At 39.8% G+C, this 14,520-nt stretch overlaps 1 protein-coding gene across 1 annotated transcript in view; it reads left to right on the top strand.

Moving 5' to 3' along the window:
* Nucleotides 1-1,675: 1,675 nt before the first annotated feature.
* tsc22d3 (TSC22 domain family, member 3) overlaps nucleotides 1,676-14,520 on the top strand; it is a 55,726-nt gene continuing 42,881 nt past the window's right edge. The window contains exon 1 of the mRNA XM_041797352.1: nucleotides 1,676-2,393. Coding sequence (XP_041653286.1) covers nucleotides 2,071-2,393 — 323 coding nt within the window. The 5' untranslated portion in view covers nucleotides 1,676-2,070. The remainder of the gene's footprint in view (nucleotides 2,394-14,520) is intronic.

Below are 14,520 nucleotides of genomic sequence, written 5' to 3'. Positions count from 1 at the left end.
GTCTGACTTAATTCAACAGAAGTCCAGGCATTTAGTACTAGTAGTCTCACAAATAGTGAAATGGGGATCACCTGGAGCGTGAGTGGTTTAAAGTGCGCACTATATATGCAGGCGACCTGTGTTTGAATCCAGCCTGTGGCCCTTTACCGCATGTCTCTCCCCACTCTCTTACCTGTTTCCAAGTCTTTCCACTTTCCTCCTCTATCAAATAAAGGCACAAAAAGAAAATCTTAAAAAAAAAAAAAGAAAAAAAAAGAAATGGGGATCACCTGTGAGCAGTAAAGAGATGTCTCAAGTGATCGTAGCATAAAACACACCTGTGTTACTGGTTAATCAGTATTCCTGGCTACCATTACACCATGAAGACAAAAGAACACTCCAAGCAACTCAGAGAAAAGATTGTGGAAAAGTATGTCAGTGGATGGAAACAAAAACATTTTTAAGGCACTGAACATCCCCCAGAGTTCAGTTAGATCCATCATCCAGAAATGGAAGGAATATGGCACACATGTAAATCTGCCTAGATCAGGCCGTCCTCACTAACTGAGTTAAGGTGCAAGAAGGAGACTATGAAAGAGGCCACTGAGAAACCTGTGACTACTCTGAAGGAGTTACAAGCTTCAGCAGCTGAGATGGGAGAGACTCTCCAGACAACAACTGATGCCCGGGTTCTTCACCAGCCAAAACTTTATGGGAGGGAGGCAAAGAGAAAGGTACTGTTGAAGAAAACTCAACCTTAACCTCACCTAGAGTTCAAAAGGCATGCAGGAGACTCCATGGTCAGAAGAAAGTTCTTAAATCTGATGAGACCAAAATTGGTGCTTCTTAGCCGCCATAAAGACGCTATGTTTATGGACTCCAAATCATCTATGGTGGTGGCAGCTTCATGCCATGGGCATGCCTCTCAGCAACCAGCCCTAGAAGGCTTGTAAAGGTAGAGGGTAAAATGAATGCAACAAAATAAATGGAAATCCTGGAAGACAATCTTATTCAGTCTACAAAAAAATAACAGCTTGGGGGAATAATTTTCTGACCTGAAGCATGCAGACAGCAAAAGCAACATAGACATTGTATAAAGACAAGGTGAATGTCCAATCCAAAGGGGTGAATAGTTTTTATAGGAACTCTTTGTTTTATACTGAAATCGCAAATTTCAATATTGTCTGGTATAATCACAATTGCACCTTGCTAACAAAACATGCATCACTATTTTTAAAGATGTAAAAAATAGTTTAGAAGAGGCAAATGAATGGTTAAAAGCACACTGTTGCAACAGTGAAGCACCCTTTTTAGTTTCAGAACTTCAAAAATGTCATGTTTACTGGAAGCATTAGGTTCTTTCATCTGTCTTTTACAAATTATTAAGTTGGATGTGTTATCATGTGTGAGTCTGTGCATCCTCCCTCTCTCAGCCACTCCTTGTGCCCTCAGCATGGCAGGGTGGAGCTGACGCAGCGGCACATGTTTCAAGCATGCTCTGAAGCTCTCTGTCTGTTTCTCTTCCTCTACTAATGCCTGCACGACTGAACTGAAAGAGAAGAGGGGAGGGCCCAGTGCATGCAACCAGCAATGCTTTTTACCAATCACAGGGGTTTCCCCACCCTCTGCCTCCCTCCCTTCCTCCCTTTTTTATTTTTACGCTCCCTCCCACTGTCTCTTGACAAACCTACCAAAGAAAAAAAGTACAGGAGAAAAAAGTGATAAGCAGCTTCTGGGTTTTTCTTTCAAGCTCACTCCTGCTGAATCGGGTTGAGGGAGCGTGATTGTGTGCATGTGTTTGTGGGGCGTTCTCTCTGTCTCCTGTCACAGTAGCGGCACAGCGGAGGACCCTGAACAAAAGGCTAAACGCAGCAAAGCCACAGGAGGAGAAAACTCAGGGATTGCAGAGTGGCCCAGCGTGACTGCAACTTCTTAAGGGAGGAACTCAACCTGCTGTTTCTACCTTCCTGGTTGGCCCTGAAGAGGAGACACAAGACAAGCCCGTCTCTCTGTTTTGTTTCTAATCCAGTCTCTGCTGAGATTCCTACACCTGCCCCCGGACACCCCCTCTTCAATCCACCTGTTTCCGAGATGTCTGATGATGACTGCCGCTCACCCATCGGCCTGGACTGCTGCAGCTGCTGCCTGGACCTGGCCAACAGTGGTGATGACTCCATGTCTAGCAGTCCAACTGAAGGCCTACCAGGGAGTCCCAGTAGCCCCAGTGTCAGCCACTTCCGCCAGCTCCGAAACCAGCTGATGTACCAGAACCTGAACACGGACAAGCTGAACAACATCATGAGGCAAGACTCGCTGGAGTCGGTGGTGAGGGACCCCTGCTTCCTGCTCAATGAGGGGATCTGCAACAGTGATATTGACCAGACCATGCTGTCCATACTGCTCTTCTTCCACAGGTATGTCTCTACTGATAATATGGTAACTTTGAGGGTGCATGAAACTTGGGTCAAAACTTGTTGCTTATATGAAAACTTCTCAGGATCATTCAGTACTTTTAAACTCTTTTGTTTCACTTTTACATCCTCATGTTTCACATAATGAACAAGATCAGAGATGCTGTAATTAACCAGATGGATAATCAGGTTTCTTGGGTCAGCACATCCTCTAAAAAAGCTGACATTACAGTAAGGGATTGATTATCCTCTCAGACAAGGGTGTTAATTATAATCCTCTTGGACAAATAAGACTCAGACATAGCGTTTAGACGCACATCCTTACCTGCTTCACAGAAAATAGAGAGCTTACTGTCATGTTGAATGTGGTTGTCCTTACATATGCCTGACAAACAAAGCTCTTTGTGGCTTTCTTTGTACTCCTAAACATCTAAAGATATCAGAATTGTCCAAAAATATGTCCAAATATTTGAACAGTGCTCGATGTTTATTTTCACCACCATCCATTTGTTTCATGACGCATATTCAGGATGTTGCATAACAGATAACAGACATAGCCCAACTCTTAGAAAGACATGCCGTTCCCCGAATCATCACACCAAAATGAGATTCAACCCCAAACAAAGTGGACATTAAAAGAAGGAACAGAAGAAAATAAACCCTGACTTGAGAGAACCCCCCCCCCCAAAAAAAAAAAACAAAAAAACAAAACAAAAACAAAAACAGTCCAGATATTGAAAGTTTTACCATCTCAGAACTCCTGAACCTGCTGTTACAGGACAGTTTTACATGGAAGAGGTGATATGACATATCCTTTTACTGGTTATCTGGGCAGTAAAACGCATGGATGTAATGGGAAATATGGTCACCTTAAATAACACAGGCATCTTATCATGTTTGAGCAACCTTTGAATGTCATATACTGTTCAGTAGTCGTCATGTGTACCTTTAAAAGAGAATGTGACATATATGTCAGACATACGTAAGTAGAATTACATCACACAACTGATAATTTGGCAGTAAAAGAGTGTTTTCTGTTTATGGTATTACATGATAAGATCTTGATGTCAGTATTGAACTTTGCACCCACTCCTGACCACTTCTTGTCAAAAGGCTGTGTTCTCAAGGTCACCGTGTACTCAGGGTTACACGCTGACTTTAATGATGTTAATGCTGTTCCACGTTCTTATACACAGTTATTAAATACATCAACAACTTGTTCCTCTTACATTTAATCATTAGTGTTTCCTGCTTGTTGTAGTTATTGCTACATCGCAGTATAAGAGATCAATAAAATCAAATCATTAAAAAAAGATTGTATTAAATCAACACTGTTAATTCAACTTATGTTTTTTGTGGAGGCACAACCAAGACAAAGTTTTGATCAACAGGTGAAACCAATTTTTACACAGCATTAGAGGTATATTATGTAGAATTTCTGCACTGAAATATCTATATTAATTTAAAAATAGACCCTCCTGAATTACAAACTTAGCGCAAAAAGTAAGGAAATTTGTGTTTGGTACATTATTTCTTTGTTGTAACAATGCTTCTTGGCAATAAATCTTACACTGTTGGAAAGCCTGTTTATTTCCCTTTAAAATTGAGCCACATTTGTAAGGAACATGCATTTGTGGGATGAGCAGCAGAGCTGAATATGTGGGTTGCACCCATGAAAAATTTGTCAAATCTTCTCTGTCAAAGCCAAACAGCTTATTTTTCTGTTGCTATGGACTCTTGTTTTGACCTTCTGGTACCCCCAGGTACCACCTGTGGACATGGGCCCTGCTATAGTGTTAGCATCAGTGCATTGCTCTCTGAGGTTGAGAAATTTCTGAATGGAAACAAAATGCTGGCTCTCTGTTGAGTAAATACGCCTTATAAGGTGCTGTTTTTAATGAACAGAGGCCTCAATTCAAAACAAGAAGTAAACAGCGAAGATTGGGCGTAGCGTTGGCAGTCAATACTCTTCATCAGGGTGTGACTGGGCAGAAAATGTGGCCCTTGCATTGTTGGATGGAAAGAGCCCCTGACAATGGGCCGAATATGACTTTAACAGTAGACACCTTTTCCTTGCCCTCCTTAATATGTAGAGCTAAAGATAGAGCAACCAAAATTTTTCCAGACCATTAGGAGACGTGATTGGACCAGTCAGCTGTCATCATAAAGAAAACAACCAATGGGCCGCTGCCCCTGCCCTAAAAGGCTGGTGATAAGCGGAAACAACAAATCATAGCAGCCAAAAAATATATCAGCCAACCGGCAAAATGCCTGGTGTGCCAGATTGCCTGTCCACCCCTGCTCGTCATATTGTGTTATTGTTTTGTTTTAGAGCCCCCTGGTGGAGGAATTTTACATGTTGTGCATTTGAATAATACATGGCTCTCATAGGATTACAATTTGTAATCACAATTAATCTCAGAAATTCTGAAAACAGCAAACTGTTTTATTTTGTAACTTTTTACTGTCTAAAAATGAGAGCAATTAACCTCCTGATTGGATATAGACCTGCTTTTATTTGAAAAGAAAGAGAGAGAGAGGAACTTTGGATATATAAAAGACTTTGACATGAACTTAACCACAGAAACAGGAACTTAATGTGAAATGAAAAGGAAAAAATGGAACAGAGGAGTCAAATATTTGATAACACAAGGTGTAGATGGCTTTTGAACCTGGGTTGGAGTTGAACCTGGGCCCTCCCATTGGCAGACTTAAGCCTGCATACATGGGTGCGACCTAGCCACCCATTAACTTAGTTTAACATGCCTAACCCTCAATAACTCACATCCCTCTAGAAATAATCCTCAGGGGGCGCAGGTGACTGAGTGGTTTAAGGCGTGCCCCATGTACGTGGACGGCCCAGGTTCGAATCCAGCCTGAGACCCTTTACCGCATGTCTCTACCCCGCTCTTGTCCCTGTTTCAAAATCTATCCTCCTCTATCAAATAAATGCTTGAAATAAACCTTAAAAAAAAAGTGGGTTACCGTGCATTTATTTGATAGTGGACTAGAAATCAGAGAGGAAATTGGCAGACGTCTGCTTGGCATGCATGGATGAAATCTCGCCACCCTTTAACCCAGTTTAGCATGTTGTACTCAAGTACATACAATTGCTCTGAAAATAATCCTGACTCCGACATAATTCAACAAGGTTATTGGGTTAAAAAGCCCCTCCTGTCTCATTTAAGCTGTTAAATTACAGATGTGATGTGTATCCACATTAAACCTGTTTAGAAGGAACATGTTCTATTTGTAATCATTAATTCGGTTATTTGTAGATGTTATCACATCTGTAATGTTCTGCCAAGAAGCACTATCAGTGTTTTATCACATTCTTCCACAAGCAAAGAGACTGTAACCTAACCAGACGGATTAAATTTTAACCCACTTTTAAATTTGCTGCACACTGCAACTATTAAAGACGGTTCCTATCTTCTTTGGTGACAGCTGACACTGCATGAGTACATTGAACCATTAATAAACCATTAACTGTGCACTGACACTGCTGAGGTTGATGACATATCATGATCTTTTGATAAAAGCTGCTACTTTTTGCTGTAAAAAGTCATCGAGGCCAGCTCTGCTATAAAAAGTGACTGTTGTGAATTTTAGTATTTGGATCTTTACATTATACAGTAGGTGGTACTACTGAACTGGTGAATTAAACACCACATATGAATTCTCTCCAAGAACTTCCACACACTAATTGCTGCATTCGTGTCATTACATAACAGCTGTTTAAATGCTCATTAATCTAACACCTATTTAGCTGATATTGTTGGTGTCTTATTCAATAAAGGAGCAGTCTGTTCTTGATTAATTTTTGATAGCGAGGGCGTGTCATTGAGATTCTGTGCATAATCAAAATGATTCCAGAAAGCAGAACTCCCTTAAGGTAAAGAGTTCATGAAATCACAGCCAGTAGTGCTTTTTAAACAAACATTTTATATCAGGACATGAACTTGGACTTGAAATTAAGCTTCAAGTTCAGTGTTTACACTTTCTCACATTGAATTATATGTGTTGGAAAATGTTTGTCAAGTGTAACAGAAGGATTTTTACTCTTATATCACTCCCCTTCTCTTAGGACATAGCTGTACTTTTGCAACTCATGCATTTTGTTGCACACAATAATGGCGTAATCTCTAAGAATATTAGAAAATAAAGTATTTTTTAATATATTCCTGTAAATGTATCCACACAGAGAATTTATTGAATAACATACAAATTTTACAGTCAAAAGTGAAGAAAAATCCTGATGTAAATGCCAATAATTTCTGTATTTCTTGCTCTGATGCATGTGTTCACCCCTGGCATCGTACAGTCTGCCCTTGCGCCCTTCTGTGCCGACTCAACTGCTCGGTCAGACAAACAGAGTCTAACGCCAGAACGCTTTGTTTCCTCCAGAGAGAATCACAGACACGGATCATGTGGTTCGGGCTTTCTCGCTGGATTAAAACATTGATTTCCAAAGTGTACCCTTTTTTTTGTCTTTTCAAGCAGAAACACAAGCGCACTCATTCATTCACACATGTACCCACAGCCTAATCCTGCCACTTTAAAACAAAAAAAGCCACCTTGCCGAGCTGAGGTCTGTGCAAGTTCATACATTTTTGTGAGTGTTCCCTCTGAGAGAGGCCCGGCTTTGGATGAAAGCAAGGCTAAACCATGACCTTACCTTGGGTGGTCAGGCTGTTGAGTGGCTATCACTCTTATTCTCCACTTGTTAACAGAATGAAATGTTCAGCATGACCCCAAGGAAGCCTGCCAGGACATCTTTTTTGGACTTACATATCAGTGTGAGGCAGTGGACAGCAAACTTGTTATGTAAATGTTTCAAGGGCCACAGAAATGTGTTGAGAAGGTTTGAGCTCATGAGTCTTATTTTGGCATTTGAAGCCGAGCCAGAGTCAGTCAAATCTGTGATTTCCCGAGGATAAAACCAGAGGAAATGTGTTGATTTGCTTTGAGGCTTAGAAAGCTACACTTATCTGGAAAGAGGGAGGCTTTCTTGTACACCTTCACCCCAGGCAGTCGGTCAGTACTTAGCAGCCACTAAACACCTTCACACAGCAGGGTGAGGAGAGGTGAAGAGCCTGCAGCGATGACACTAACATTAATCACAGGACGACAGGATTGTCAGTCTGTAAGCACTCAAAAAAGAAGGAGAAAAGAACTGGAGCACAAAAAGATGTGACAAAGTGTCAAAGACCTCATAAAAGAGTCATTTTCTGCAGCACTGTCAAGAATGTGCTTTTCAACCTGCAGAGTGAGACAGACAAGATAAAGAGGAGATAAGTAAGAAACCTTCAAGAGAGAAGAATGTTGTTTCAGCTAATGGAGTGCTACAAAGAGGAAAGAACTTTAAAACCAGTTGTCAAAGTTATAAATGACAAGAAGCTGGTTTACATGTGAAGGCTAGATGTTGTGTGAGGATGACATAACTTTCTTCTGTGGCTTCAGGTACGCTGAATGAAATACAGCAGGAATTTACCAGTCATGGGCAAAAAGTAGGGGTTGGATTTTCTCCTCTGCCACCACTGTTTATCCCGTTTCACTTTGCTGCCATGGCAACTCTGGCCTCTTTACAATGGCAAAAGTCCCTCTCTTCAGCCTGAGATGATCCCCAGGCCTCTGGCTCTTGTCCACTTGACTACTGAACATGACCTAGCCCTCCCACAATGCACTGCAGACAAGATCCAGCTGTGTTAGGGACCCTACTGTGGAGCTCCACTCACTGATCGAAATATAAAGTAAAAACAGTTCAACAATAAGACCTTTATTTATTTAAGAAGTAGGAATACATTAAGGATTTTTCTTTTTTCTTTTTGGATAATATTTCAAAAAGCAATCCAAACCTCTGGTGGTGCTATATGCTTTTGTTGGCCAGGAAATGCTACCATAAATATATTTTTAATTTTCACATGTATGGAACCACTCATCTGGCAGGAATGAAAGGCTGTTGCATGCTACAGAGAATTTACCTGTTATGGCTGTGTTTTAAACAATTTCATACTTTATGTCATGAAGGAAACATGTTTGTCTTTGACTTATTTTTTGAATGAAAGACTTTTTATTGTTGGATGCACTAACCATCAAGGAGATAAGCCTGTGCAGCAAAATCATCAGTCATTTCGACTCCCAAAGGATTAAAAAACATGTAACCCCTTTTCAGAGTTTATATAACGCTCACAGGTTCCAAGTTAAATTTATACTTTGGAAAGTTTTAATATTTCAAGCTCTTGTGTTAATTTTACACATTATAGTGTACTTTTAATAAAACAGCATGTTATTTCCTTTCACTGTTGGTGTAAATTTGAAGTATTAGCATTTTAAATTATTGAGACAATGCAGTTGCATACTTGAAGATCACCACCTTTTTTGAACTCCTATGGCAAAATCACATGTTGGAAAATCCGTACACCATCCTTCACTGCAGACTGCTGCTTGCTACAGATGGGAAGTGACTTACTCAGTGGATAACTTCATTCATGGTGCAGAAGTGTCCAACATGAAAAACAACAGTAACACAGGCACCACTGTACAACAGGCCACAATCAAAAACACATCTTAAATGCTCTATCCAAGGGCATGATAGGAAAACTGCTCTAATTTGAATTTACATTGGGCAGAGTTAATATCAATTGACTCTCTACAGAGCTGGGATAACACAGATGGTTATCATTAACCAATTAATCCAACACTAAAAGCCATTTAAGACAGAAAACCCAGAGAGGGGGAGATTGGGGATTTTTGCCCTCATGGTACAAAAAAACTGCACTTCTCTTAATCCTGCCAAATATTTTGTTAACTTGAACAACAACATATGACTGCATTTTGATGAAAACTGAAGCCCAAGAGCAGCGGCCAGTGATGCTACCACCAGGTAGTGTTAACAATGAAATTCATGTAAAAGGTAAAGTGTTCACATCCCAAAGAGGCAAAGAATGAAGTTAATAATGAAAGTCTGCCAAAATTCAGTGACTTTTTAAAAGTAAGCCTTGAAGCAGCAACACTGAACAGCAGCTGCATTTAGTCTTGGAGGACATTGGAGTGTCGGCTGAAAATACAGTATGTAATGCTTTTCTAAGCTGGCGTTGGCAGAGAAGATTTGGCAAATTTTTCATGGGCACAACTCACATACTCAGCTCTGCTGCTCATTCCAAAAACACATGTTCCTTACAAAATGGGACCATCTAAAATAAACAGGCTTTCCGGTCATATAAGATTTATTGCCTAGAAACTTTGTTACAACAAGGAAATAATCTAAGAATCACACATTTCCTTACTTTTTGTATTAAGTGTAGTTTCAGCGTAGAGATTAAAGCAGACTTTATGTCTGAACCTAAAGGTCAAATATTTTACCCCTTTAACACGAGTGTATATTGGTCTCAGAGGTCCCCTAAACATTCCTGTGAAGTTTGTTGGTGAAAAATCAGTCCACTATTGTATTTTAGCATGCCTAAAAAATCCTCTCTGTTTCAGCCCTGCCCAGAACAAGCTGTTTCTGTGTCTGTGGCTTTAAACTTTATTGAGCTGTTCAACTCCGCCCCTCCCAGGAAATGGATGTGGCTTAATGGATCAGTAGAAGAAGGTGGAACTTCTTCCAAGCGGGGAGGCCCAGTCAAACCTGGGGGCGGTGCTAACTCCCCACATGACATCATGAGGGGAAAATCTGAGAATGACTTGTTTCAGCTCACATTTTCTGAAAGGTGGAGAAAGAGAGGGGCTGAGGGAATGGATTTTTCTGATTCTTGGAAGGGACTGTGGACAGGCCAGGGACACATATTTTTCTAGAAAAGCTGGGAAAAGTGTGTTTGAATAATATGTGACCTTTAAGACATAACTTGCAAATAGCTGGTGAAACAGGCTACAGGCCTGCTTGCTGGTCACTTGACCTATATGAAGAAAGCTGTGGATTGATTTTCTTCAATTACTTGTAAAAAAATATCTTTTGTATCTCATATCCGACCCTAGAGTGACCTCACTAATGAATTTGCATACAGCTTGCACCTGCACATTTATCTGCCGTCAGTCAAAGCGGAGCCCAGTGCACAGCAGGTCTGCATGCTCAGTCTCTGACGGTGAATTATTTGCATAGAAGGCTTGTTACCAAAGTGATACACGTATTTGAAGAACTCTGGCAGGGATCATCATTTGCTGCCTTGTCCCTAAGCTGGATATCATCTTTTGTATATAAATTCTTACAGGCTTCATGATTTGATATTTAAACATCAATGATGTAGGAGGGAGAGAGGAGTGCTGAAACAAAATACAGAACAGCCTTATTCTGCTAACAATATTGTGGTTCTACACAAATGAATAAGTGAGCCGTGCATGCAAAGGATGTGAGAATAAGTTAAAGGAACCAGTGTGGCCTATGTTGCCTCTGTAATATTTCCAAAGTTGCCAGATAAAAGTTATGTAATGATGACAAAAGATGACTTTTCCAGAGCAGAGGACATAATTACGGCACCTTTGCTTAACTTTTAAGCTGCACTCTGAATCACTGATGCAATAGGTATGTTAGTCTTATTTCCAATATCATAGTTTCCATTTCTTAAACAAAAAAAAATCACCTTTGCAGGCGACCGAATCTGCATCCAATTCATTTTATTTGTTCAATCCAAGCTTTTTTTTAACAACACATTGGAAAATCTACGTGTCCCACACAAGTTTAAAGAGGGTTACATAAGATCCTGGGTTGCAGGTGGCAGGGCAGACGGATGTAGAGGAAAAAGGGGGGGGGGGGGGATTAGCGGATAGAAAGCAAAGGGAAGGATGTCGGGGTGGGAAGAACAGATTCATGGCCAGGCAAGCCTTACAAGCAAATCCCAAACAAACAAAAGGCCACGAAGGCGAGGTCTCAGTCATGTCAGGGGGGTGAGAGAGAGAAAGGGTGAGCTACAGGGAGAGAGGGAGTTAGGGAAAAAGTCAGAGGTGTAGACAAACAGGCAGACAGGAGGCTGGTGAAAAGACAAAACATAGACAGGAGCTGCTAAAAATAGTGTGCTGTTGACACCGGGTGGACAGATAGAGGCAGACTGCAGATGTCTGTGTAAAAAAAGTCACAACCAGTTTCTATGGCTGGAGGAAGTCATTCTTTCGTGACGGGGGGGAAGTAAAAAAAGTCACGGCAAGTGTTTGTTTTATGGTTGTTTTTATGAGTTTCCTCAATAACACAAGCTTTGACTGCTTCTGAGGTTAAAAGAGGTGTTCAGGCAGCAGATGGATGTACAACCACTGAAAATAGTTGATTTGAAACATGCTGGGGTGTATATATGGTGTGTTTGCTGCCTGAATTAGCCCTGTGCTTCATTTTATCACCCAGGGATGCACAATGATGGCTTTTTAATGGACCTCTTGAGTTACTGCCTTGTTGTGCTGTGACTGTGTGAACAGGCTGCCCTTGGTGTGGTGCCAGGAGAGGCCTGAAACCCCCACTGAATGGTTCATGTGCAACTGTTTGTGTGTGTTTGTGTGCATGTGTTTACGCCTCTACAACTGGACTGGATACTGTCTGCCGTCAGCAGAGTGTTGAAACAATCCAGGCTATGAATTAACCCCCAGCTCACAGATATCAGTGTGTCACCTCACTTCATACCATAGGTGGACTCAACCCTCTGTGTACAGGTTTTTCTTTACCAACACTGATGTGGTTCCATGTTTGGTTGCTCAGAGCAACGTGATACCCAAACAAAGCTGTTGTTGCAGTGTTACTCTTTTTTCTTTGACGTCCTGTGTGCGGTCTGACTATCACTTTTGCTCATTTCTTCCCTTTTCAAGAGTTATGTAACTTTTGTTTTAATCCAATAGGCCCATCAGATTTATAACAGGGTGCATAACAAGTGTTGATGATGACTAGTCAGAGGAAGTAAAAGAAAATGCTGTTCAAAGTATTTTGACCTTATCTTTTTAGATTACTTTTACTCAAGTGACTTTCTGTTGAATATTTTTGTTGTAAATCATAAAGGAGTATGAACTAATGTTTTTTTTTCTTTAAATATGTCAAAAAAGAAACTTACAAAATGATCAAACATTTGAGAGCCATGAATACACCTTCAAAAAAATATCAGAAGCAAAACCAAAACACTCAATGACTTATTTTTCCCCCTTCACCACAGGTTAATAACAGTCAGTAATAAACATTTTTCTTAGATGTATTCATAAAAAATCAAAGAACAATTGTCTTTAAATGTATCTTTACTTCTTTTTGCCACTTCAACCCATTTTTGCTGCTTTTTGCCCTTATTTTCCACTTTTCACCACTTTTCACCCATGCTATGTTTACCATTAAAAGATGTTGATTTAAGGTGTTTTTTCAAGCTAGTGACTTACTTATCAAATTCACACTGTCAGACTTAATACTGACACTTTTGCACCATGTGGGTCCACACCACAGAGTGTTGATTTGACTTTTTTAGAGTTAGTACCTTAACACTAACTGCCATTATTGACTCTTCTTAAAGTTAAAAATTGACTCTTCCTAATACTAACCAGTGTCACTTTAGCTCAACATGTCTTTGTAGTGTTAAAATGAATTCTCACAGTGGATCATTTTCAACTTCTTAAAGTGTTATCCCTATGTTAACACTGTAGTATAAAATTATTTGTATAATTAATTGCTAAAAAATGGGAATATTGCTTAAATACAGATTTTAACACATTTGCTATTCAAGTTTCTGCAATTTAAATTATTGTCACATTGCATTTTGCATCATTACTGAAGAATGACATTTTGTAACAGACATCTGTGGCAAGGTCAGGTGTTTCCTGACAAGGATGGAGCAAAGAGACAAGTACAGACCTGAGAAACACTCTTTTCACCATTTCTTCTTATTTTACACCCTTCTAGGTAAATCAGTAAATCAGTGGATAAGTTCACTCATGGTGAATGCTCCTTAGGATCTTATGTACATCTCTTTCATTCTTTTACCCTGCAAGTCCCTTTTAAGCCTAAGTTATATCAGTATTCACTTTTTTAGGTCTTATTGTGTATTTTAGCTTACACTTACTGTTGTTGTCTTTGTCACTGTGTTTTTATCTATGTTTTTATGTACAAGCTGCTCTGAACCAGTTGCCTCTTGAGGGATTAATAAAGTTGTTGAATTGAATTTAAAAAAACAACAATTCATCTAAAACGTGAAAAGGAATCCCAGCAGTGACCACTGTACCACAGGCAACATCTATACACATTTAATCTCATATTAACACACATGAATGCATCCAAAAAACATAACCAAAAGCTTTTCACAAAGGCATGATGGGAAAACTCTGTGAATCGTCAGTGAAGCTTGGATCATTTGACTCTCTATGGAGTTGGACTTACACTGAATGCATTAACTCTGTCAATAGTAACAACACTGAACATCACTGAAACGAGATTTCAACCCTCCACATTTTTGCTCTGTAATCTTAGGATAACAATGCTGGCCTTCTGAAGGAAAATGAGTGAGAATGAGTACATTTCTCAAAATGTGATGTTTTATATCAACAGTATGTTATGTAATAGTTGTGACCTGCCATTGACTGTAGATATACATAATCTTAAAAGCTAACATTGCTGCAGTGCTTCAAATGGAAGCATTTATGTTTGCTATTATAAATGGTCCCTTTACAAATTAAATCAAGTAAAAATTTAATTTGAAACCTTGAGTAATGTATGGAATTTACTTATCACAGGAAAACCTCCTGTTGTTAATCTAAAAGGCTAGGATTAATAAATTAAGGTCACAAGAAAAGCAACAAAATGTCCTGGTTATTACAGGAAAACTGAATATATTTCAAAATGATGGATTCATATTCTTTTGGGGCGAACATGTGAAAGTAGTCTCTTTAAAACATTTTACGATTGTTCAACTTTTACAGAAACAGAGCAGGTAGAAAAGGGCGGGGCTGACAGCACAGCCATGTTAAAGAGAACTTGTTGAAAGAAGGACTAATGATTTGTTGTCTGGTCCCCTGCTAAGAAAAGTCTTCAGTAATGAATATCATCGCTCTTATTCTTAAATGGCCGCTTAGAAATACTCGATGATGACCTTGATCCTTTTTATGACTTAATCCTGCAATCTGTTTATCAGACAGCAGTGTATTCCTCAGTGACAGCTGCAAGGGTCAGGGCTAGTGATTC

Source organism: Cheilinus undulatus, linkage group 10 (assembly GCF_018320785.1).
Source record: "Cheilinus undulatus linkage group 10, ASM1832078v1, whole genome shotgun sequence".
Taxonomy (NCBI): domain Eukaryota; kingdom Metazoa; phylum Chordata; class Actinopteri; order Labriformes; family Labridae; genus Cheilinus; species Cheilinus undulatus.
This window is presented reverse-complemented; position numbering and strand designations above follow the sequence as displayed.